We start from the raw sequence: 24,783 nt of genomic DNA on the forward strand, positions 1-24,783 counted from the left end.
ACCCACACACATGCATTTAACCATACCTCAAGAAAGATGACCTGTCTGCTTGGTGACCTCCAGGAAATGATGTTCATTGCACTACGAAAGAGCCCCTTAGGACTCCCCTGGTGGCACAGTGGTTAAGAATCGCCTGCCAATGCAGGGGACACGTGTTCAATCCCTGGCCTCGGAAGATCCCACATGTCACGAAGCAACTAAGCCCGTGCGCCACAACTACTGAGCCCTGTGCTGCAACTACTGAAGCCCATGCACCTAAAGCCCGTGCTCCCCAGCAAGAGAAGCCACCACAATGAGAAGCCCACACACCGAAACGAAGAGTAGCCCCCGCTCGCCACAACTAGAGAAAGTCCGCACACAGCAACAAAGACCCAACACAGCCAAAAATAAATAAAATTTTTTAAAAAGAGAAAGAAAGAGCCCCTTAAAATCCATGTATATTGAAAACATAATAATTCAAAGGAAAAAAAAAGCTTAGGAAATAATCTGGGAAAGTAGTAGTTGTTTCCAGTAATTTACTATTTTAGATAATGGAACCTACTGAGAAAAGAATACTAAATATCAAAGAACAAGGTCAAGGAAAGATAATACGACTATGGAATATTATATAGATGTAAAATGATAACTATGAAAAGTATGTGGAAACTTTTTATTGGTCAAATTATAAAATATTAAGTATATATAAAAATACTCTATTACTCAATGCTGGTGAGGGTACAATGAGACGTATTCTCAAAGTGGACCCTGGGGATATAACTTGGCCCAGGATTTCTGAAAAATAATTGATAATATGGAATAAGACCCTTTAAATCTATTCAGACCATTCACCTCAGTGATTTCACCTCTAGGAATTTATTCTAAGGAAAGGATCTGAAAATTAGACGGTTTATACACAAAGATATTTAGCACACCATTATGTACAAGAGCGAAACATTAGAAACAACCAAATGTTAAACACTGGGGGAATGGTTAAATTATGGTAGATGCACAGAGAGGAATATTATGCAAAAAAAAAAAAAAAAAAAAATATATATATATATATATAGCCCCTTTCACCATGTGAGGATACAATGAGAAGTCTGCAACCCAGAAGGGGTGCCTCACCGCAGTAGGCTGACACACTGATCTCTATGAGTTCCACCTCCATAACTAATTACACTTTTCATATTTAAGCAAGAATGGTGAAGGAACCAGGAATTCTTCTGTTGAAGAGTTAAAGGGAATGCAAGTGCCAACCACAAAACTTTACAAAGGAACAAATACAATCAAGTTGTTAAAGGAAAAAATGTTTTTAGTAAAGAAATTAACTCAGATACATGGAAGCTATAAGACAATGAATTATACAAGAATTTGGGGAAAATGTCTATTTAGACATAAAATGATGGGTAAAAATAGGTCTTCAGTGACATGGGAAAATGTTTATGACAATGCTTAAGAAAGAAAACAGAATAAAAAATTGTATATAGAGTATATCCCTCAACTAGGTAAAACAGGAGGCATATGGAAAAGTCTGGAAGGAATTTCACCCAAATGTTGAGAGCTGCTTGAATAAGCTGCATAGTAACCTCAGGCAACAAAATACAGGGGAATATGTATGTCTGGGTAGCACGTGTATATGTGTTTAATTGTGAATTAAATACCACCATGTCTTCCAGCTTCAGTAAAACTTGTAAAGAGCTGAAACTCTGTTATAAGGTACTTGCATCACCTGTGAAGCAGTATAGTGTTATTTGCAAGTGGACTTGGATGAGTCATAAATATGTACTGCAAACTCTAGGGCGATTGCTTAAAAGAATAAAAATAGAAGAAAAATTGAAATGTTAAGAGAGGAGAGAAATGGAATGATATAAAATGTTCATAAAACTAGAGAAGGCAGAAAAAGACAAAAAAACCCAGAAACAACACAATCAATGAATGAAAACAGTAATAAATATGGCAAACATGTCCACAATCACTTTAAATGTGAATGGCCTTGACATGTATACACTGATGTGTATAAAATTGATGACTAATAAGAACTTGCTGTATAAAAAAATAAATAAAATAAAATTCTAAAATTCAAAAATAAAATGTGAATGGCCTAAATAAACCAATTAAAAGAATATCAAAATAGATAGAAAAAAAAAGACCCAACTATACATTGTCTACAAGAAACCCACTCTAAATATAAAGACATAGCTAGATTAAATGTAAAGGGATGGAGAAAGATATACCATGCTAGCACTAATCAAGAGAAAGCTGGCATAGTTATGTTCATTTTAGAGCAGAATTCAGAGAAGGAAATTTATCAGGGATAAAGAGAAGCATTATAAAATGATAAAGGGACCAATTTTCCAAGAAGATATAACAACCCTTAATGTGTATACTCTAAACAACAGAGCAACAAAATACGTGAGGCAAAAACTGATAGAACAGCAGGGAGAAACAGATGAATCTACTATTATAGCTGGAGACTTCAACACCCCTCTATCCGTAACTGACAAACCCATCAGGCAGAAAATCAGTAAGGACATAGTTAAACAGAACAGCGCCATCAATCAACTGAATTTAATTGACATTTATAGACTACTCCATGCAACCACAGCAGACTACACATTCTTCTCAAACTCACATGGAATATTCACCAAGAGAGACTATATTCTGGGCCATAACAAATTAAAGAGAAGAAATAGCTCCGTGTCACTCAGTCATTATGTTACCCCAAATAACAGACACTGTTAATTTGAATGTATCTTTCTAGCCATGGAAAATGAAGCCGAGTTCGTCTTTTAAAAAGCACAAAATTAGACAATCTACCGTGAAATAATGTTTTTGCTGCCTATTAAAAAAACCCCTAAGCTAATAAGTCTAAAGAAATGGTAATATATTCACTTGAAATCAATTTTTCTCAGAAGCAGAAAGGTTGTCAGTTTTCGCATCTCTACAGACTGACATGAATCTGGGCTGTGTTCTGTTTTCCCTCCTTGCACAATGGGAAATATCCCTGCTCCTCCGAACACCAATTCCCCCGTTATGCTCTGAATCCCAGCCCTCCTCATGCTCCTCTCTGTCTTCACTCCATGGGCCACCCCCGTCAGTGCACAACATGTCTGGTATCCATAATTTTAAGGTTGCCATATTTAGCAAATAAAAATACAGACACGTAGGTAAATTTAGTAGGAATAAATGAAACTTTGATGTTCTTTGCCTGTGTTTTAGCTTATCAATATCATTTGTAATTCTGACTGCCACCCATCACAATACCATCCTTCTACATTTTGAGGCATATCAAATTCAGTAAGTCACTCTGAACTCATTGATGTGAAGAGCATACAAACCCTAACTTCTGAGGTCCAGGGGACAGTAACCTCAGAAGACAGAAACCTTAATTATCCAGAAAGGGGTTGAGACACGGAGGACTTTGTCAGAGGCCAAAGCAGACTTCTGACCCTGCAGAAATACTTGATATGTTACTCTTGGTTCATCCATCAATGGGTGGGGGAGAAAGAGGTAGGCAGCCTGGGCAGGAAATGCATTATGGAAAGTTGATGTGTGTGCCAGTGAAGGGAAAGACATCGAGGCAAACACTTTTCACAAGGGTCCCCCCAAGGCAGTGTGCAGAAGCTTTTAAGTTACCTGCATTAAAGCCGAGACTAGAAATGGAATATGGCTTTCTGGACCCAGCCTCCCTGTCCGTGAAGTCCTCTATCTCAGCTACAAGCACTGGGAAGTCCCTGCAAAATGCCATGAAATATGTCAGGAGGTCAATCGGGCAGTGCCCCCCAGTGGAGCACAGAATTAGCCACAAAGGGGTGGGGTTCTCAAGGTCATGGTGCCATTTCCCTCCAGCAGCTGAAGAACCCCAGACACATTCCCCCACCCTTCTTCCCAGATTACATACTGCACCAGTTCTAATCCTTTTGCCCTCTTCCTGACCCTCCCCCTGCCCTTGTATACTTTGGAATCCAAATCAATAGATTATAAGATCAATTAGAAAGCAAATCATCGTGATCAGTCCCAATCAACAAACAAGATTAAATTGGCTGTCTGGATGGGAGGGGAGTTTGGGGGAGAATGGATACCTGTATATGTATGGCTGAGTCGCTTTGCTGTGCACATGAAACTATCACAACATTGTTAATCGGCTATACTTCTATATAAAATAAAAAGTTTTTTAAAAAAGATTAAATTGGCTGAGATTTAAATTTTTTTATTAAAATTTTGATTGCAGTATCTCTGATGGTGGAGTTGTAGTGGTTTTTATTTCCTTTTTTGCTAATCTGAATTTGTCCAGAAAAGATAAAATTAAATAGATTAAGTTTAATGGGCTACCTATAGTATTGGGTTGACCAAAAGGTTCGTTCGTTTTTTTCCATAAGATGGCTCTAGTAGCACTTAGTTGTCTTTTTCATTCAAAACAATTTTGTTAGAGTGTATGTGACAGCTGTCATATGAACATGCATTTAAAAAAAGACTTATCAAAATTGGTGAATATTTGTGTAGCCATTTTAATATTGAAGATGAAAGAAAAAAGCAACATTTTCAGCATATTATGCTTTATTATTTCAAGAAAGGTAAAAATGCAACTGAAACACACAAAATGATTTGTGCAGTGTATGGAGGTGCTGTGACTGATCGAACATGTCAAAAGTGGTTTGCAAAGTTTCGTGCTGGAGATTTCTCGCTGGATGACGTTCCAAGGTCGGGCAGACCAGTTGAAGTTGAGAGCCATCAAATCAAGACATTAACTGAGAACAATCAATGTTATACCACATGGAATATAACCAACATACTCAGAATATCCAAATCAAGCGTTGAAAATCATTTGCGCCAGCTTGGTTATGTTAATCGCTTTGATGTTTGGGTTCCACATAAGTTAAGCGAAAAAAAACCTTCTTGACTGTATTTCCACATGTGATTCTCCTTAAATGTGATGAAAACGTTCCATTTTTAAAATAAATTGTGATGGACAATGAAAAGTGGATACTGTACAACAATGTGGAATGGAAGAGACTGTGGGGCAAGTGAAATGAACTACCACCAACCACACCAAAGGCCGGTCTTCATCCAAAGAAAGTGATATTGTGTATACGGTGGGATTGGAACGGAGTCCTCTATTACGAGCTTCTTCCAGAAAACCAAATGATTAATTCCAACAAGTACTGCTCCCAATCAGACCAACTGAAAGCGGCACTCGATGAAAAGCATCCAGAATTAGTCAACAGAAAACGCATAATCTTCCATCAGAATAACACAAGACTGCATGTTTCTTTGATGACCAGGCAAAAACTGTTACAGCTTGGCTGGGAAGTTCTGATTCATCTGCCGTATTCACCAGACATTGCACCTTCGGATTTCCATTTATTTAGGTCTTTACAAAATTCTCTTAATGGAAAAAATTTCAATTCCCTGGAAGACTGTAAAAGGCACCTGGAACAGTTCTCTGCTCAAAAAGATAGAAAGTTTTGGGAAGATGGAATTATGAAGTTGCCTGAAAAATGGCAGAAGGTAGTGGAACAAAAGGGTGAATACGTTGTTCAATAAAGTTCTTGGTGAAAATGAAAAATGTGTGTTCTATTTTTACTTAAAAACCGAAGGCACTTTTTGGCCAACCCAAAAATATGATGTTCTGATTTAAATTTGGTTAATTACGTCTTTTTTCAAGAACTTTACTCCTAAACTTGTCTTGCAAGGAATCCAGAAAGAACAGTAGCAGGGAAATGTAAAACAGCATTCTAAACACATAAGAACATACCGGTTCTTGGACCTCAAATCCAGGCAGTGATTATTCGCTCTCTCTCTCACTTAAAGCTTTAGGAATTTCTAAAGGGAATAGCTACTTCTGAATTCTGCTACAAATAGAACATCCCTGCTGTTCTTCAAAAGCAGCCACAACGCCGAATTACTCTGGGGGAAAAAGACCAACATTCATTTGTACTAAAATGCAGCAACTCCATTTTAGCTTTTAAGCCATTATTTAAAAAACAAAAAAAAAACCCCAACTCTTTGTACTAATGTTTTCTTTAGAACAATCTCAGAATTGTAAAATGTTGAATGAAAGACACCACTGATTTGAGGCATATCATCACATCACAGAATTAAAGTCTAAATACTTACACTAATGCGTATTTTCAGGATACTGATGTAACCACCTAGGAACCAGTCACTCTAAAACAACTTTACAATACGAGCTTTCCAGATACGTTCTGTTTCATGCTTCTGTAATGCTATCCTTTGGCACAAATATGACACATAGTAGTTTAACTACATGAATATGGGTTACCTAGAATTGTGACTACAATTTTTGCAGTCTCCCAACACCAGAGAGATCAAACACACACCACCGCTAATTATTCCCCCAGGTGGGTGTAGCAAGGAAGGTGTGGGAGATCTTTAGAGGAAGAAAGTTACTGGATAAATAGTGCACGGTCCAATAACAATAAAAACATTTCATTAATTATCTAACCCAGGCACTGGACCAAAGGATCTCTCTTGTTATTGTTTCTTGTTTGCTTTTTACCTTAAACCATGCTTGGCAGGTGCAATGTGGAAGAGGAGAAAGAGGGACAAGAAATGCCAACTATGGTTTAAGTTCACATTCACGTCAACCCAGTGGTCAGGCTCTGGGTGTGGGACCAGCCTGACCTTCCTCCTAAGCCTTAGCTGCTTCTCCTAACTCCTTGTTCTTCCACCATTTTGAACCTTTTTACATTCTGAGCATGTAAAATCTCTTAGGGGAACGAGGTGTACCAAGTAGTCCACACTGTGTTTTTGGTTTTAGTCTGAAGTATACTTATTAAAACATAATATAAAGATATATTAAAACTATTATATTTCTTCAGCTATGTCTAAAATATTGGAGTATCTGACACCACTGTGTGAATATATGTATGTTTTAAAATCCCTTTATTTTTCTTTCAAGGATTAATTTTTGGTTTTCTCAAATGTGCTTAAACTTTCCTGATATCCTGTCCTTCTGTTTTTTTTTTTTTTTTAACCTCTGTAAACAGCTGAAACACACATTAGTTTCTTCATAGTGGTCTGCTTTCTCTAATTTTTAGGTTCAAATTCTCCTTTTGGTTGATCCTGTGAACTCTGCTTCATGAAGGCTTATTTTCTGCCAAGACTTGCAACTGTTAACTGTGGTTTCCACTTCAGCAGGAGCTGACTGCCTTGAGAAGCAAGGCAAGTTCTGGGTCATGGAGGCCCATGGCAGGCTCTTATTAGCCTCTGCAGGGGCCTATGGGCTTTATCTGTACCAGATTAGTTTTTAAATTTTCAATTAATTTTAGATTTAGAGAAAAATTGCAAAAAATAGAGTGTTTCTGTATACCTTTTACATAGCTTCCCCTAATATTAAAGTTAGCAGAATCAATAAATGAACCTCTGAACTGATTCACTTTGTTATAAAGCAGAAACTAACACACCATTGTAAAGCAATTATACTTCAATACAGATGTTTAAAAATAAATAAATAAATAAATAAATGAACCTCTGTACAATACTGCTAACTACACTATAGACTGTATTTGGATTTCACCATTTTTTCCACTGATAACCTTCTTTGTTGTTGTTCTAGAATCCTATCCAGGTTTCCACATTTCATTCCTTTGTTGTGTTCCACTGTGTTTTGTAGTTCCTCTTGTTTTTCTCAGTTTCAAGGGGTTTTTATTTTCTTGAGTTTCATAAACAACTCCAGGTTTACCCTATTACCTTTCAAGATTATACAAACTTCGATCTTCTCAGTTATCTTTCTAGACTGTAGTCCTAATCTTTTAATTCCAAAATGAATCTGCTCTTAATGGAAGCATCAATTTGATTAGTGGGGAGCCGTAAAGCAAAACAGTTGAGTAGAAAGGAGTGGCACCAACCAATGTGAGTGACAATTCTGCAAATTCCACACACTGAAATAGCCTGCTTTCAACTTAATTCCCTGGAAAATGAAAGTACCAGGTGTTCCCACGAGGGACACGAAAATTAGAGAAAAACATCTCATGCAACTTTCACATTTTGCAAATGAGAGAATTATCATGTTGCAAAGGAAATAAACAGAAAATATCACTTGACACCAATTCATAGCATTTATTGACATTTCCATTTAAAATGCTAAGAAAGCTGTATAAATTGTAAACATGGAAACCAAACACTTGCATAAATTATCTCAAAAACTCTACAGCACTCTATTAGAAAACAGTGCAGCTAATTGAAGGGTAAAAACATAACCAGCAAAGAGAAGGGAGGGTTCGATTACTAAATCATATACCCCTACTGAAATTTAAGGGCCCGTTTGAGACCAGCAAACCATGATTGTCAAGTTCAAATTGCAGTATTGAGGCCACGAGTGTCCTCAATTTACTCTGCATATTTTCGTACATTAATACTCATAATCTAGGAATGAGAGTGCAGGAAGAGTCATAAGAACATGGACCTTGACAAAGTCGGAGGAGACAAGAGGGCATCTCAGAGCGGCTTGGCTAAGCAGCCTTTCCCGTAAGGGCGAGGCTCGCCCGACCCCCATGCTCCCTAGACTGTGCCCCGGAGGAGGGCAAAGTGGAGAGTTTCTACTCCTTTTCTGAAATTAACTCTCTGTTGCTTAGAGCAACCGAGCCCATTGGTGGAGCCTCCGTTCCCCCTAGTGTCCCCTCCTCCTTCCCCACATCTGCAGAAGGAACAGTACAGGGAGCCTGGCCAGAAGCTGGCCCTGTACTCTTCCGACCTTGCACACTTAGGGAGTCAAGTTAGGAATGCTGGAAATCTGATGGACATGAGAAGGGGCTATTCATGACGTTCCAAATTGTCCAGAAAGATTCCGTGGAATCAGGGACCTCGAGACCCAAATCACTTCAATTTTTCGCTGTCCCTTCTACTTATCCACTCTTTCTTTAAATGTGAAGTGGCCCCAGAGCAGAAAAACCCAGAGGAAGAAGGAAAAGCAAAGAGCCTGCATGATTATCTACCTGTGGGAAAGGAATTTGGACAGAGTGCCTCAGAGGGAGACATTCCTTCCTTCTTTCACTTGCTCACTGGTTCCCAACTTTGTTTCATGTTTCCAAGGCATCTGATATTCTTTTCCTAAATGTCAATGCTGCTGCGTGTTAAGATAAATTGTCAAGTGTTCTGTTACACACACAGCATGGAATGAGGATCGTACCGTGAGGTTTCGGCTTTCAAGTCTTTTTCATAAAATGAGAGAAAGGAGTCCTAGTTTAAACACTGTACATCACCAAGGATATCAAAAGAAACCTGAAACGCACACACTCCTTGTTCGCTAGGTAACAAGTGTAAGCCTAATACAGTTTACGAGTGTGTTACAGCAGTTGCTCAGAGAAACCCCTCTCACCTGTTACGAGAATATCCATGACGGTGCTGGATTAAACGTAAAAATGAAGTTCAAGTTACCGTCCCATAAAAACGTGCTTTGAAAAAAAAACCCCAAAAAATGTGGTCTGTGTTCAAATGGTCTACATGCAGGTGCGGAAGTAGACTTCTTCACGCTCCTGCCTGGAACAAAGGTGGGTAAGTGGGCTCTGGAGACTGGCTTTGGGGACTTGCTCTGGAGGTAGAAATGAAATGGCTAAAACATCTACAGTGAAAGCGGGCGTGGTACTTAACACCTGGAGCCCCCTGCCCACCCACCCCTTAACCAGCTCTCCTTCCAACCAACAGATTCATTCATGTCTAGGAATCTCATATGAAAGGGATAGAGAAGTGTAGTTAATGATTAACTCCTGAAGTACTGCAAATGCAAATCAGGGTCCAAGTGACTGGTTTGGTCACTGGAGCACTGAGTTGTGCAAACGCAGTAAACACTGACCCTGTACAGTTCAACAGGAGGCTCATAAAGCACAGAATTACCTGTTTCAGCCCGAAGCCTCCAGGTGTCCCTTCACCTGTGCCTTGCATCACAGGCCTCAGGCCCTGAAAAATCTGGTTGGCAAAAAAACAGCTTAGTCTGCTGCTCAAAAGCCACATACCACCAAAATGAAAACACGCTCTGAAATTAAGTATAATCTGGAGGAAAATGTGTAGGCAGCTGTAAAGAAGTCAAATATATTTACTTATTACCCACTATGCTCCACAAAGGATTAAATGTGGCCGAATGGCTGACCCTTGAGATCTGCTCTAAGCAGTAGACCTTGGTGGAAGTCTATTTTCACACTTGACATTGGTCATCCAGCAGTTCCTGGGACTCTCCCCTCCCCTTCAGAACGGATCTCTTCCTCCGCCGACCTTCTTCCCAAGCCTGGTCATTTTCTCGCTGTATTCCTGCAAATGTATCCTCATAGATCATCACTTCCTCCTCTTATAAAACTCCCTCAACCGTGCAGTTAGGGATTTCGTCCCCATATTGGAGCGGATCAGGATCAAGGTTATTTTCAACGGCAGCTTCACCCACTTTCTCCATCCGGCTCTTCCCACACCATCTCACCATGCGCCTGGGAAGCTCCTGTCTTCCTTAAAGTAGCTTCTGACATTGAGTTCTCCCCAGGATCCCACTGTTTCCCTATGTGCAACTTCCATTCCTCCTTCTGAGTGCCAAATGCACTTGTGTACTTTCAGTGAATCTTACTGATGTTTAAACCACGTTATTTTTCCTTTTCTTCCATCTTTTACAGCCATGGGCATTGTCTGATTCAGATTCTAAGATCTCAGCAGGCGGGGCTCCTATTGACTTATTTGGTGCCAGCAACAGCAGAAAATCAGGAGCAGAAAGTTGTATGATAATTGAAAGTTAACGGTGAAGGAAGTGAATTTAAAGCAAAGCAGGAGAGAGGAAGCGGAGTCACACGGGGCCTCTAGTTTTGCTCTGGTTACCTCCACGTGAACTCGCTCACTGGGAGGCCACAGCAGGTCAGATCACCCATCCCACCGCAATCACACAGATATAGTCTACATTCTCACAGTGCTTTGTGCTCCCTCCTCAAGGGACGTTTGCACATGTGACCACATCTGATTCTCTCAATGAGAAATTTCCTGGGGGGCGGGCAGGGGAGGCCTGTTCTCGTTTGGCTGATGCGGAAAATGAGGCTCAGAGAAGGGACCTGACACAGCCAGTGAGTGACTGTGTAGATTCTGAAAATGATCATTTCTCCAAACAATCTTCTCTAAAACTCTGACTCAAATTTATAGCTCTTGTTATTACCACTAGAACTTTTCAAAGAGGAAAAAAGAACAGACGTAACATTTAACTTTTCATTTTGTGGTGTTTCAATAAATGGAACTCCAGAGCCACGCATGACTGCCACGAGGACCTCTCGTTACGTAGATCCCATTCACTGAGTGGTGCTCCCCACGACAGCTAGTCTGTTCTGAGCCTGGTGACGGTCAAACTGAGTGCAAACTGAGTATGCTTTATGGCCAACACAAGAGTGCCGGGGATCCCACCGGCCTGCTCACACCCACCACACATCACCGGCTGTTTATTACACGTCATCTTTGGTCTTGACGTCGGTTTAAAAGTGTATCGGTTCTAAGAAGAAAAATACAGGTAGAATCCCCTTATGCTAGTTTGAAAGGCATCAAAACTGCTACTGCAGCCCCGTTTAAAAAAGAGGCCCGTTTCTGCCATGTACTAAGGAGGTAATCATGTTCGTACAATCTGCGTGTGAACACTTAGGACAATGAGTAGAATGGGAGGAGAGGGGCCAGCATTTACCCCAGCAGCTGGCACTCAATCTGAATTCACCGTAAGGTGTCCGTAATAAAATGCTGCTTGGATCGCTGAAATTCTTAACTACACATTCAAGAAACCTGGTATTTTTGAATGACATGCAAGGAGAATCTCCACTCTGGGCAAGTCTGGTATTAAACCAAGACCAAGAGGTAAGAAATCAAGCCCAGATCGGGGTCTTCTCTCCCCCGCTCTTTGGAGCCTGTGAGGGTCGCCTAAAAAGGAGTTCCCATTCCTTTATTTAGCATTCTCAAGAGACTTGTCCTCCTGCACTCCCCCTTTTTCAGAGGTGCAAAGATGAAAAATGGCTACATTTTAATTTCCCAGAACCAACTTTCCCTGGATTGTGAGACTCTGAGTCTACACAACAGGCTTAATTAAAGAAGGGCTGAAACATGACTCTGAAACCCAATGATTACACTTTAGGAACCTATTTTAGCTGCTTCAGGGTTCTTAAAATTTGACACAGATACACAGATTTTGACCAGTCAGAACCCCAAATTCTGCCTGTGTATCTGATGTTTAATTAAAGATATTAGTTGATCTACTAAAAAAGGATTCATGGAAATTTGTTATCTAAGTCTGTTTTTCTTCTTCATTTCACTCAGGTCCCAGAAAACAGAACAGCCCTTGTTACTCTATTCCTTACTCCACTTTGGGAAGGGGAGAAATGTTTGCTTCAGGGGTCAATCTCAAGTGGGAGGACCCCTCTGTTGGGCCCAAAGACAGTTTTAACAGTCACTAGACGGAGTCAGGGACAATAAAATCAGAAATTAGAAGCAACGTTTTCTCTCCCTCGTGGTCTCAAAGCTCTTCTTTCCTTTCTTGACTCATTACGAAGAGGCTGAACAGAACTCAGTTTCATTTCCAGGTCTCGAACACAGGGAATGTGATTACCTGTGAATAATGAATGCATCCATGGATAACCAACCATTCAGTGGTCCTAGGAATTCTGACAGATCATTTTTGCTTATGTAAGATTTCTCATTCAAACATAATTTGGGAGCAACTCATCAGCAAAGTGCAAGGATTCATTAGGACCTCCTGAAAGCCTCATTCTTTAGGCCTGGCCTGGATGAAGACATGTACTCAAATGAGACGCAATGGGCAGTTGCATGTGTCCGATTCACAAACCACAAATACAATTAAGAATGTAAATCTAAACTTTGATATGTATTTTGAATAACCAAATAAATATTAAGCTTTTTCCATTTTGGGAGGCTTTTTTTTTTTTCCCTTTCTAGAACAAAATGAAACCTTCCACATATCCTTCCATTGAGAAAGCCAAAGTTGCATTTCACAGACGAGGTGAAGGGCTCTTGGAGCTGTAGCACCAGAAGTAGAAGGAAAATGCAGTTGATGGCTTCGTTTGGAATCATCAGGCTCTACGATCTATCATTTGGTTTCTCACTAGTAGCTTTTTAAATTCCCAAATAGTCTTAGTATTCATGTTGTTAATATTACTATTAAAGTAAGTTCCTATGGAGGAAAAGAGGGAAATTAAGTTATTAATGTCTTCAAATCTCTTTTCTCAGAAAACAAAGCAGCAGGTTCATTGTACAAACCAGTCTGAATCACATCTTCCCACGGAAATACTAGATTCCTTTAATCCCTACACCATCTACACATTTTCACCTTTCACCTTTAAAAAAGAGACTAACTTAGTAATTTCATTAGCTTAGAATCGTGGATGGTCTTTCGTGAAGTGCTGCTGGCTTTTGGCCAAAAGTACATAAATTTCAACTGAACCCAGGTGGTCACAAAATTGCCAACGTATTAAAAGCATCATGAGCTGTCATGTGACTTATGGCATCTTTTAAAATTGCAACTTGTTCCCTTACTTGGGCCCTTAGCCCAGGAGATGCTTGTCCTCTTACAAACACCTGCTCAGTTGATTTCCTTTTAGTCTTGCTTCCACGGGAAGCGGATACTTGGCAAATCTGCAAGGTGAGGCCAATCAGCTGTGGAAGTTCTGCACGGTGGTCTGCTTCTGGGAGAGCCGGAGGAGCTCCTCGCGGATAGCTTTGATGAGAGAGGCTGAGGAGTGGCCGGGCTGGAGGTCTTCCGTGGAGCTGGTAGGGTAGGCCAGCCCGGCGCTCGGCAGCCCCCTGTGCGGGAGGTTCCCAGCAGGAGCCGAGGGCTCCCGCCCTGAAGTCCTTGGCACCTGGAACAGCGGTGACGAATACTCCTGATGTCCGAGCACGTGTGTCTGAAAAACATGGCAAACGTTACTGTACTTCCCACGTGAAAACAGGAGGGAAGATCAGATGCAAACTGGCATTGGACGTGCTCCACCCATCTCCCACCCGACAACTCAGCCTCCCAGGACAGGAATGGAGAGAAGTAACTGCAGACAAATTGCTCGAGGGAGAGCAGTACCATAAAGAAGCCCATGAACTTAACAAGGGCCTAGGGACTTCCCTGGTGGTCTAGTGGGTAAGACTCCGTGCTCCCAATGCAGGGGGCCCTGGTTCGATCCCTGGCTGGGGAACAAGATCCTGCATGCATGCTGCAACTAACAGTTCACATGCCACAACTAAGAGTCTGCATGCCGCAACTAAGACACGGCCCAGCCTAAATAAATAAATATTTAAAAAAACCAAAAAACAAGGGCCTATAAACACTTGCTTAAAGACAGACAGAAAGAATGAATGTGCAGTCGGCCCCACTGGCTAATCCCTACGCTGCCGTGCGTGGAAGTGAGTGGGCTGCTGGGGAACCAGGAAGGGCCCTGCAGAGCTGGACAGAGAGGGAGGCCAGAGCAGCCCACGGATGGGAAGGTTGCATGAAGATGTCTGCTCAGAGGGATAAGCACGTACTGGCAGACGGACCGACGGGAACAGCAACTGCCTTTGCTCAGAGTCCAGAGCCCAAGGAAGGTATGATGAGAACACAGACCGGGCCCATGGGGCAGCAACGAGATCTCAAAGTCATCTTCCATCCTATCTGTCCGTGTGTCTGTATATCAGTGCCCTGTAGAGCCTTTTCTTTAAAAAGCTATCTGTGCTAAAACATACAATAGTTTTGCTGGCGTTGGCAAAATATAGATTGAGCATTCCTTTGACAAGAATTATACTTTTCAGTGATTTTTTTCCATATTTTTTCAGTGAAAAAATCTCTTTTCATACACACACACACACACTACGTCTGTGGTTTCACTTATGCGAAGAGCAACCTGATAGCCTGGTCAACATGACAGTCAAGCCCTAGAAAGACGTCTACATTTCACTTCTCCAAATCATGACCAAGAGGCCCTCTAAAAGTGCATGTCGGATTTGACGGGAAAACCCAGAACACCTCATGAAGCTAAGCTGGGCACAGAAAAAACAAAATGTCAGCAAATGTAAAGCAGAGACCTGAGACTACAAGGATAGCCATGTATCTTTCAGGGGAACATTATATTCTAAAGTTAATTTCTTTCCACTGAGTAAAAGCATCCAGTCACGAAAGGAATTTAGTGTATCTGCTGGAAAAGCATGTAAGTGCAACGAAAGTTGAGGCAGAGTGATAAGGATAAAACAAAAAATATTATTTTGGTTTGTGTTTTCAAATTCATTAATTTAATCCCCTTCGGTATAAAATTCTTGAGAAAAATGAAAGCATTTGTAGAAATTACCGGTGCCCATATTGATTCCATTCCTATCAAGGAGTGACCACAGTGATAAGAAGCCTCCAAAAAATGACTTATGTATTGCAATGTCCGAAACAGTCTGCTTAGCAAAGGCATCTACTCACGGTGGTTATAATGGAAATGACATTAACAAACCCACAATAAAGCTCAAATGGTGAGCAAGGAGGTATGTGAGATCATGAATATTTATATAGTGATCACACCAAAGATCAAGTCCAGATTTTATAGGTTCAAACACACTCCTTAAAGGTCAAAATTATAGAGACAGAAAGTAGGATGGTGGTTGCCTGGAGCTGGGGGGAGCGGCGAATGGGGAGTTTGGGTTTAATGGGTATAGAGTTTCAGTTTTTCAGATGAAATGAGCTATGGAGATGGATGGTGGGATGGCTGCATAATATTACGAACGTATTTAAAACCACTGAGGTGTACACTTAAAAATGGTTCAAATGGTAAATTTTATGTTACGTGTATTTTACCATAATTGAAAAAAATGGTAGGAAAAGTAACTGTTTCTTAGGCCTCTGTGCAGATTTTCCATAATGAATACTGCTTTTATTATTTTTAAGTTTTTTTTAATGGATCTTTATTGGAGTATAATTGCTTCACAATACTGTTAGTTTCTGTTGTACAACAAAGTGAATCAGCCATACACATACATATGTCCCCATATCCCCTCTCTCTTGAGCCTCCCTTCCATCCTCCCTATCCCACCCCTCTAGGTCATCGCAATGCACCGAGCCGATCTCCCTGTGCTATGCTGCTGCTTCCCACTAGCTATTTTACATTCGGTAGTGTATATATGTCAATGCCACTCTCACTTTGCCCCAGCTTTGCCCTCCCACCCTGTGTCCTCAAGTCCATTCTCTATGTCTACATCTTTATTCCTGCCCTGCGACTAGGTTCATCAGCATCATTTTTTTTTTGATTCTATACTTATGTGTTAGCATACAGTATTTGTTTTTCTCTTTCTGACTTACTTCACTCTGTATGACAGACTCTAGGTCCATCCACCTCACTACAAATAACTCAATTTCATTTCTTTTTATGGCTGAGTAATATTCCGTTGTATATATGTGCCACATCTTCTTTATCCATTCATCTGTCGATGGACACTTAGGTTGCTTCCATGTCCTGGCTATTGTCAATAGTGTTGCAATGAACACTGTGGTACATGTGTCTTTTTGAATTATGGTTTTCTCAGGGTATATGCCCAGTAGTGGGATTGCTGGGTCATACGGTAGTTCTATTTTTAGTTTTTTAAGGAACCTCCATACTGTTTTCCATAGTGGTTGTATCAATTTACATTCCCAACAACAGTGCAGGAGGGTTCCCTTTTCACCACACCCTCTCCAGCATTTAGTGTTTGTAGATTTTTTGATGATGGCCATTCTGACTGGTGTGAGGTGATACCTCATTGTAGTTTTGATTTGCATTTCTCTAATGATTAGTGATGTTGAGCATCTTTTCACATGCCTCTTGGCCATCTGTATGTCTTCCTTGGTGAAATGTCTATTTAGGTCTTCCACCCATTTTTTAAATTGGATTGTTTGTTTTTTTGATATTGAGCTCCATGAACTGTTTGTATATTTTGGAGATAATCTTTTGTCTGTTGTTTCATTTGCAAATATTTTCTCCCATTCTGAGGGTTGTCTTTTCATCTTGTTTATGGTTTCCTTTGCTGTGCAAAAGCTTTTACGTTTCATTAAGTCCCATCTGTTTATTTTTATTTCCATTTCTCTAAGAGGTGGGTCAAAAAAGATCTTGCTGTGGTTTATGTCAAAGAGTGTTTTTCCTATGTTTTCCTCTAAGAGTTTTATAGTGTCTGGTCTTATATTTAGGTCTTTAATCCATTTGGAGTCTATTTTTGTGTACGGTGTCAGGTGGTGTTCTAATTTCATTCTTTTATACGTAGCTGTACAGTTTTCACAGCACCACTTATTGAAGAGGCTGTACTTTCTCCACTGTATGTTCTTGCCTCCCTTGTCGTAAATTAGGTGCCCATATGTATGTGGGTTTATCTCTGGGCATTCTATCCTGTACCGTTGATCTATATTTCTGTTTTTGTGCCAGTACCACACTATCTTGATTACTGTAGCTTTGCGGTATTGTTTGAAGTCAAGGAGCCTGATTTCTCCAACTCCATTTTTCTTTCTCAAGATTGCTTTGGCTATTCGGGGTCTTTTATGTTTCCATACGAATTGTTAAATTTTTTGTTCTAATTCTGTGAAGAATGCCATTGGTAGTTTGATAGGGATTGAACTGAATCTGTAGATTGGTTTGGGTAGTATAGTCATTTTCACAATACTGATTCTTCCAATGCAAGAACATGGTATATTTCTCCATCTGTTTATGTCATCTTTGATTTCTTTCATCAGTATTTTATAGTTTTATGAGTACAAGTCTTTCGCCTCCTTAGGCAGGTGTATTCCTAGGTATTTTATTTTTTTTGTTGCGATGGTAAATGGGATTGTTTCTCTAATTTCTCTTTCTGATTTTTCATTGTTGGTGTATAGGAATGCCAGAGATTTCTATGCATTAATTTTGTATCCTGCAACCTTCCCAAATTCATTGATTAGTTCTAGTAGTCTTCTGGTGGCATCTTTAGGATTTTCCATGTATAGTATCATGTCATTGGCAAACAATGACAGTTTTACTTCTTCTTTTCCAATTTGTATTCCTTTTATTTCATTTTCTTCTCTGATGGCCGTGGCTAGGACTTCCAAAACTATGTTGAAGAAGAGCATCAAGAGTGGTCATCCTTGTCTTGTTCCAGATCTTAGTGGAAATGCTTTCAGTTTTTCACCACTGAGTATGATGCTTGTTGTGGGTTTGTCATATATGGCCTTTATTATGCTGAGGTAGGTTCCCTCTATGCCCATTTTCTGGAGTTTTTTTAATCATAAATGAATTTTGAACTGAATTTTGTCAAAAGCTTTTTCTGCATCTATTGAGATGATCATATGGTTTTTATTCTTCAATTTGTTAATATGGTGTATCACATTGATTGATTTGCGTAGATTGAAGAATCCTTGCACCCCTGGGATAAATCCCACTTGATCGTGGTCTATGATCCTTTTAATGTGTTGTTGGATTCTGTTTGCTAGTATTTTGTTGAGGATTTTTGCATCTATATTCATCAGTGATATTGGTCTGTAATTTTCTTTTTTTGTAGTATCTTTGTCTGGTTTTGGTATCAGGGTGATGGTGGCCTCATAGAATGAGTTTGGGAGTGTTCCTTCCTCTGCAATTTTTTGGAAGTTTGAGAAGGATGGGTGTTAGCTCTTCTCTAAATGTTTGATAGAATTCACCTGTGAAGCCATCTGGTCCTGGACTTTTGTTTGTTGGAAGATTTTTAATCACAGTTTCAATTTCATTACTTGTGATTGGTCTGTTCATATTTTCTGTTTCTTCCTGGTTCAGTCTTGGAAGGTTATATACCTTTCTAAGAATTTGTCCATTTCTTCCAGGTTGTCCATTTTATTGGCATAGAGTTGCTTGTAGTAGTCTCTTAGGATGCTTTGTATTTCTGCGGTGTCTGTTGTAACTTCTCCTTTTTCATTTCTAATTTTATTGATTTGAGTCCTCTCCCTCTTTTTCTTGATGAGTCTGGCTAATGGCTTATCAATTTTGTTTATCTTCTCAAAGTACCAGCTTTTAGTTTTATTGATCTTTGTTATTGTTTTGTTTCTATTTCATTTATTTCTGCTCTTTTTATGATTTCTTTCCTTCTACTGACTTTGGGTTTTCTTTGTTCTTCCTCTAGTTGTTTTAAGTGTAGGGGTGGATTGTTTATTTGAGATTTTTCTTGTTTCTTGAGGTGAGATTGAATTGCTATAAACTTCCCTCTTAGAACTGCTTTTGCTGTGTCCCATAGGTTTTGGGTCGTTGTGTTTTCGTTGTCATTTGTTTCTATGTATTTTTTTTTACTTCTTCTTTGATTTCTTCAGTGATCTCTTGGTTATTTAGTAGAGCACTGTTTAGCCTCCATGTATTTGTGTTTTTTACAGTTTTTTCCCTGTAACTGATTTCCAATCTCATAGCATTGTGGTCAGAAAAGATGCTTGATATGATTTCAATTTTCTTAAATTTTCCAAGGCTTGATTTGTGACTCAAGATGTGATCTATCCTGAGAATGTTCCATGTGCACTTGAGAAGAAAGTGTATTCTGCCACTTTGGGGTGGAATGTTCTATAAATATCAATTAAATCTATCTGGTCTATTGTGTCATTTAAAGCTTGTGTTTCCTTATTTTCTGTTTGGATGATCTGTCCATTGGTGTTAAGTGGCATGTTAAAGTCCCCTACTATTATTGTGCTACTGATGGTTTCTCCTTTCATGGTTGTTAGCATTTGCCTTATGTACTGAGGTGCTCCTATACTGGGTGCATAAACGTTTATAATTGTTTTATCTTCTTCTTGGATTGATCCTTTGATCATTATGTAGTGTCCTTCTCTGTCTTGTAATAGTCTTTATTTTAAAGTCTATTTTATCGGATATGAGTATTGCTACTCTAGCTTTCTTTTGATTTCCATTTGCATGGAATACCTTTTTCCATCCCTTCACCTTCAGTCTGTATGTGTCCCTAGGTCTGAAGTGGATCTCTTGTAGACAGCATATATATAGGTCTTGTTTTTGTATCCATTCAGACCCATTTTATATGGGTCTTGTTTTTGTATCTGTGTCTTTTGGTTGGGGCATTTAATCCACTTACTTTCAAGGTGATTATCGATATGTATAATATATGTATATTCCTATTACCATTTTCTTAATTGTTTTGGGTTTGTTTTTGTAGGTCCTTTTCTTCTCTTGTGTTTCCCGCCTAGAGAAGTTTCTTTAGCATTTGTTGTAAAGCTGGTTTGGTGGTGCTGAATTCTCTTAGCTTTTGCTTGTCTGAAAAGCTTTTGATTTCTCCATTGAATCTGAATGAGATCTTTGCTGGGTAGAGTAATCTTGGTTGTAGGTTTTTCTCTTTCATCACTTTAAGTATATCCTGCCACTCCCTTCTGGCCTGCATAGTTTCTGCTGAAAAATCAGCTGATAACCTTATGGGGGTTCCTTTATATGCTATTTTTTGTTTTTCCCTTGCTGCTTTTAATATTTTTTCTTTGAATTTAATTTTTATTAGTTTGATTAATATGTGTCTTGGTGCGTTTTTCCTAGGGTTTATCCTGTATGGGACTCTGTGCTTCCTGGACTTGGGTGACTATTTCCTTCCCCATGTTAGGGAAGTTTCAACTATAATCTCTTCAAATATTTTCTTAGACCCTTTCTTTTTCTCTTCTTCTTCTGGGACCCCTATAATTCGAATGTTGATGCATTTAGTGTTGTCCCAGAGGTCTCTGAGAATGTCTTCTTTCCATTCTTTTTTCCTTATTCTGCTCCTCGGCAGTTATTTCCACCATCCTGTCTTCCAGCTCACTTATCCGTTCTTCTGCCTCAGTTATTCTGTTATTGATTCCTTCTAATGTATTTTTGATTTCCGTTATTGTGTTGTTCATCTGTTTGTTTGTTCTTTAGTTCTTCTAGATCTTTGTTAAACATTTCTTGTATTTTCTCAATCCGTGCCTCCATTCTACTTCCGAGATTCTGGATCATCTTTACTGTCATTACTGTGAATTCTTTTTCAGGTAGATTGCCTATTTCCTCTTCATTTATTTGGTCTTGTAGGTTTTTACCTTGCTCCTTCATCTGTGACATATTTTTTTGCTGTCTCATTTTTTTTTTCTTTTTTTTTAATGAGTGGGATTGTGATCTTGTCTTACTGGTTGTTTGGCCTGAGGCTTCCAACGCTGGAGTTTGTAGGCTATTGGGTAGAGCTGGGTCTTGGTGCTGAGATGAGGACCTCCGTGAGACCTCACTCCAATGAATATTCCCTGGGGTCTGAGGTTCTCTGTTAGTCCAGTGGTTCTGACATGGAGCTCCCACCACAGGAGCTTTGGCCAGGTCCCCGGCTCATGAACCAAGATCTCGCAAGCCACGTGGGGTGGCAAAAAAAAAAAAAAAGAGAGAGAGAATAACAAAGTAAAAAATAAAATTAGACTAGGAAACTAACAGATATGTTAGAAAGAATATAAAACTAAAAATATAGATGAATCAACAACCAGAAGGTACAACAGCACCACAACAGTAAGAAAGAGGAGAAGGGAGAAGAGAAAAAAAAAAAAAGGCAAGAAAGGAAAACAAAAAACAAAAACGGGGAAAAGGCCTTGGCTGTGGAGGGTGGGGCCTAAGCAAGGGCTAGGTTTGGGCAGTGGGCGGGGCCTATGCTGAGGACCCACAGGGCTGGAAAAGGCCCTGGGGGCTGTGGGGGGCAGGGCTTAGGCTCAAGGAACAGAAGGGGCCCAGGCATGCCCCCCAACCCTGGTCTCAGAGGGCAGGGGGCCTCACCTGGGAGCCCAGCAGGCTCCCCATGCCCGAGTGGGCGGGGCAATTGCCCTCTGCTCCTCTCCCGCACCTCCTGGAGGGCCCCTCCCACCTGCCCCTCCTGATCTCCCCAGCCTCAGGGGCACCAATCCTGTCTGGCCTCCACTTCTCCTCCCCCCTCTGTCCCTCCACGTCCCACCGGTTCACTTGGGGGTTCCTCCCGTCTCCTTGGACGCCAGGGTCCCCCACCAGCGGCCAGCAGGTGCCCTAGTTGTGGGGAGACGCTAACTTGGTGTCTTGCCACACCACCATGTTGACTCCGCCCTCTTAAGTTATTTTTTAAAACTCACTACTTCAAGCCTGAAAGCTACCTCAAGAAAAATTATATACTTTCCCAAATTTCAATGCCAATACTATCCCACTCTGGTCAGAGGGAATTTACCATCTACAAACTGCAAGAAAAAACACACTCAAGGGGAAAAAAAGTGAGGGGAGTTAAAACTTTATGTAGGTTTTAAAAAGAGATTCCCCCAAGGAGAAGCAGCAGCTGCTACACTAAGTGATCATGTCTGAATTCTCAAAGACAATCCCAACACAAGGTACTCACAGCCTCTCTCCGGCCGGCTTCATCCTCCCCGTACGAAGGCCAGCCTGGTCCCCCATACTGGCTGCCTCTGCCTGGTTGGATTTCCACTGGCTGAGCTCCAATTCTGCTGGCAATTCCCACCTGTGTCAGGTGCTGGATCTGGGAGCCTGGAGGAACACAGTGAGTGGCCCAGTGAACACTGGTAGGGGGGTGAGGCTGCCCAGTAAGACACTTCAGTTCTGACCACAGCACTCCCTGGGGATACGAGCATTGCTCAAACGTGGCACCAATTCTACCTCCAGAGAAGACATTTCCTAAGAAAAACAGACCATGAGTTTCTGGGTTTGCAGGCTTTTACTTCCTTTCAATACAGTGGCTAATAGTGATGTTCCTATTTTCCCGGCCAGCCATCAAAGGACTGGGAATAAAGGGCATAACAGAGGGCCCTTCCATTCATTTCTGTAGAGGCTACAAATAAGGATGACCTTATCTATTCAGAAAAAAGGAGTGAAAGGTTTTGGAGCCACAAAGAAGCTGAAACCTGGTTCTTGCTTATGGCTCTGAGACTCACAAGGAGCTGAAAATACAATATGCTTTTGTTTCCTTAACAGGCAGAGTGTGAATTCAGAATGTTAAAGTACATTTTTGTTACATTCACATTGTTTTCATAACTTAGTCATGTCATAATTAAAAATTTAAAGCCACCCACCCAGCCTTCTCATTGAGGTATACTGATAGCAAAGACAGATGATCTCTAGCACTCATTCTACACTCAGACTCGCTATAGCCTTGTGTGGCTGTGAAAGCCAGGCTTTAAACAACGTATTTTTCTCCCCCATCAACTTCGGCATACGGAAATATCTCTTTTCAACAGATGGAGGGAGGAAAAACAGATCTTTAAACACTGTGAAATAAAATACCAATTTCCAAATGCTCCTAGGATCATCTAATTCATCTGTGATACTCAGACTGGTCCCACAAAGGTTCAGGGTTTTCACAGAGATAAGGGAGGCGGCCCCCTCCGTCTTCAAGTCTACTCCTACTCTAGTTGCCTAATTAAAGGCCTCCGTTAATCAAATACATTTTTAAAAACGTACTCTGCAGGAGTGCTTGTCAGTTACTGAAGATGCATAACAGTATTAAAATTATTAGAACTATCAGTACTGTTTGCCCAACAGACATTGTTTGAGCAAATCTTGCAAAGAACAGAAATGCAGCACAGTGTTCCCCATCACTTATAAAGGTTCAGACAGCTGCAAAGGGAGAAAAGCATACCTTTGTGTTAAAATTGTAACAGTAGTTGAGGTCATAGTTCAGACAGGATTCTGTATCTTGCTTTGTTCACTTAAGGAGACAGCACAAGCTCCCCCATGATTCAAGTGGCCCATCACCCCGAGCAAGCCTGGGTTTGCATTGCAGCTCAGCCACTGACAAGTCCCGTGACCTTGGACACCCAGTAATCACTCCAGCTGAGCCTCAATGCCTCACTTTTCAAATGAAGTTAAAAAGTCTACCTCACAGTGTTATTTCAAGGATTAAAAGAGATAAAATAGGTCAAGTACCAAATGCATAGGAGGCAACCAGGAAATATTAAATTCCCTTTTTCTGGCTCTATCTGAGCTCTTCATTTTAAATAGCTGTACAGTTTACTACTGATGCCCTTGTAACTGGGTATTGAGGGAGCTCGGTTGTTTGCTATTCTGAATAATGCTCCAATAAACATCTTTGTACATGTAGTTTTTCTCCAGTATTTTGCATTTCTTCGGTGAGGGGAGCCTATATTCCCAAATTTACCAAATCAAAGGCTCATGAAGTTATATTGCCAAGCTGCTTTCCGAAAGTTTAACAATTTACACCATCACCGGAAATAATACAATAGTAATAATAATAACAATGGCAACTAATATTTATTGAAATTTGTTATATGCCACGCACTATTTTAAGCACTTTACATTTGTTATCGTCTTCAATCATCAAACAACCATAAGAGGTAAGTACTAATGTTATCCCCATTGTACAGATAAAGAAACCGAATGCTAATTTTACCACATCACATTATTATAAAAAACAATTTCATGATTGAAATGGTGGCTCATCATGGTTTTAATTTGCATTTCTTTAATCATTTTCAAAACTGGACATTTTTCATGTTTACTTTCATATGATATACACACATTTCTTTTGTGCATTCCTTCTTCCTGTCCTTTGCCTGTTTATCTTTTGCAGTTTGCCCATTTATCAATTTAAGAGCCATTCTCTATAATAAGACTATCTCTTGGTCATATCTGCTGTAAATCTTCCTAGGTACTACTTTCCTTTTGCTTTTGGTAATTTTTAGACATATACATATTTGATAATTTTACATAGTCGGAAAAGTAACTTTTCTAGTATATCTTAGTATTTTTTCCATTTAATCTCTTATGGCAAATTATTAGAAAATAACTTCCTCTTCAAATATTTCATACATATAATTTCTATATTCCTCCAGATTAAAAATGAATATGTCTGAATATTCTGTTTGGTATAAGTGCTATGCAACAAGGTTCAAATACA

General features: G+C 40.1%; 1 protein-coding gene across 2 annotated transcripts in view; it reads right to left on the reverse strand.

Annotated features, from left to right (window-relative positions):
* Window positions 1–12,865: 12,865 nt before the first annotated feature.
* The window catches only part of KIAA1549 (KIAA1549 ortholog), a 161,021-nt gene continuing 149,103 nt past the window's right edge, over window positions 12,866–24,783 (reverse strand). For both annotated transcript variants that reach the window (XM_061198794.1, XM_061198793.1), the window contains exons 19-20: window positions 22,252–22,397; window positions 12,866–13,859 (exon numbers count right to left, since the gene is read on the reverse strand). In XM_061198794.1, coding sequence (XP_061054777.1) covers window positions 13,608–13,859; window positions 22,252–22,397 — 398 coding nt within the window. In that variant the 3' untranslated portion in view covers window positions 12,866–13,607. The remainder of the gene's footprint in view (window positions 13,860–22,251; window positions 22,398–24,783) is intronic.

Source organism: Eubalaena glacialis, chromosome 8 (genome assembly GCF_028564815.1).
Source record: "Eubalaena glacialis isolate mEubGla1 chromosome 8, mEubGla1.1.hap2.+ XY, whole genome shotgun sequence".
NCBI classification, from domain to species: Eukaryota; Metazoa; Chordata; class Mammalia; order Artiodactyla; family Balaenidae; genus Eubalaena; species Eubalaena glacialis.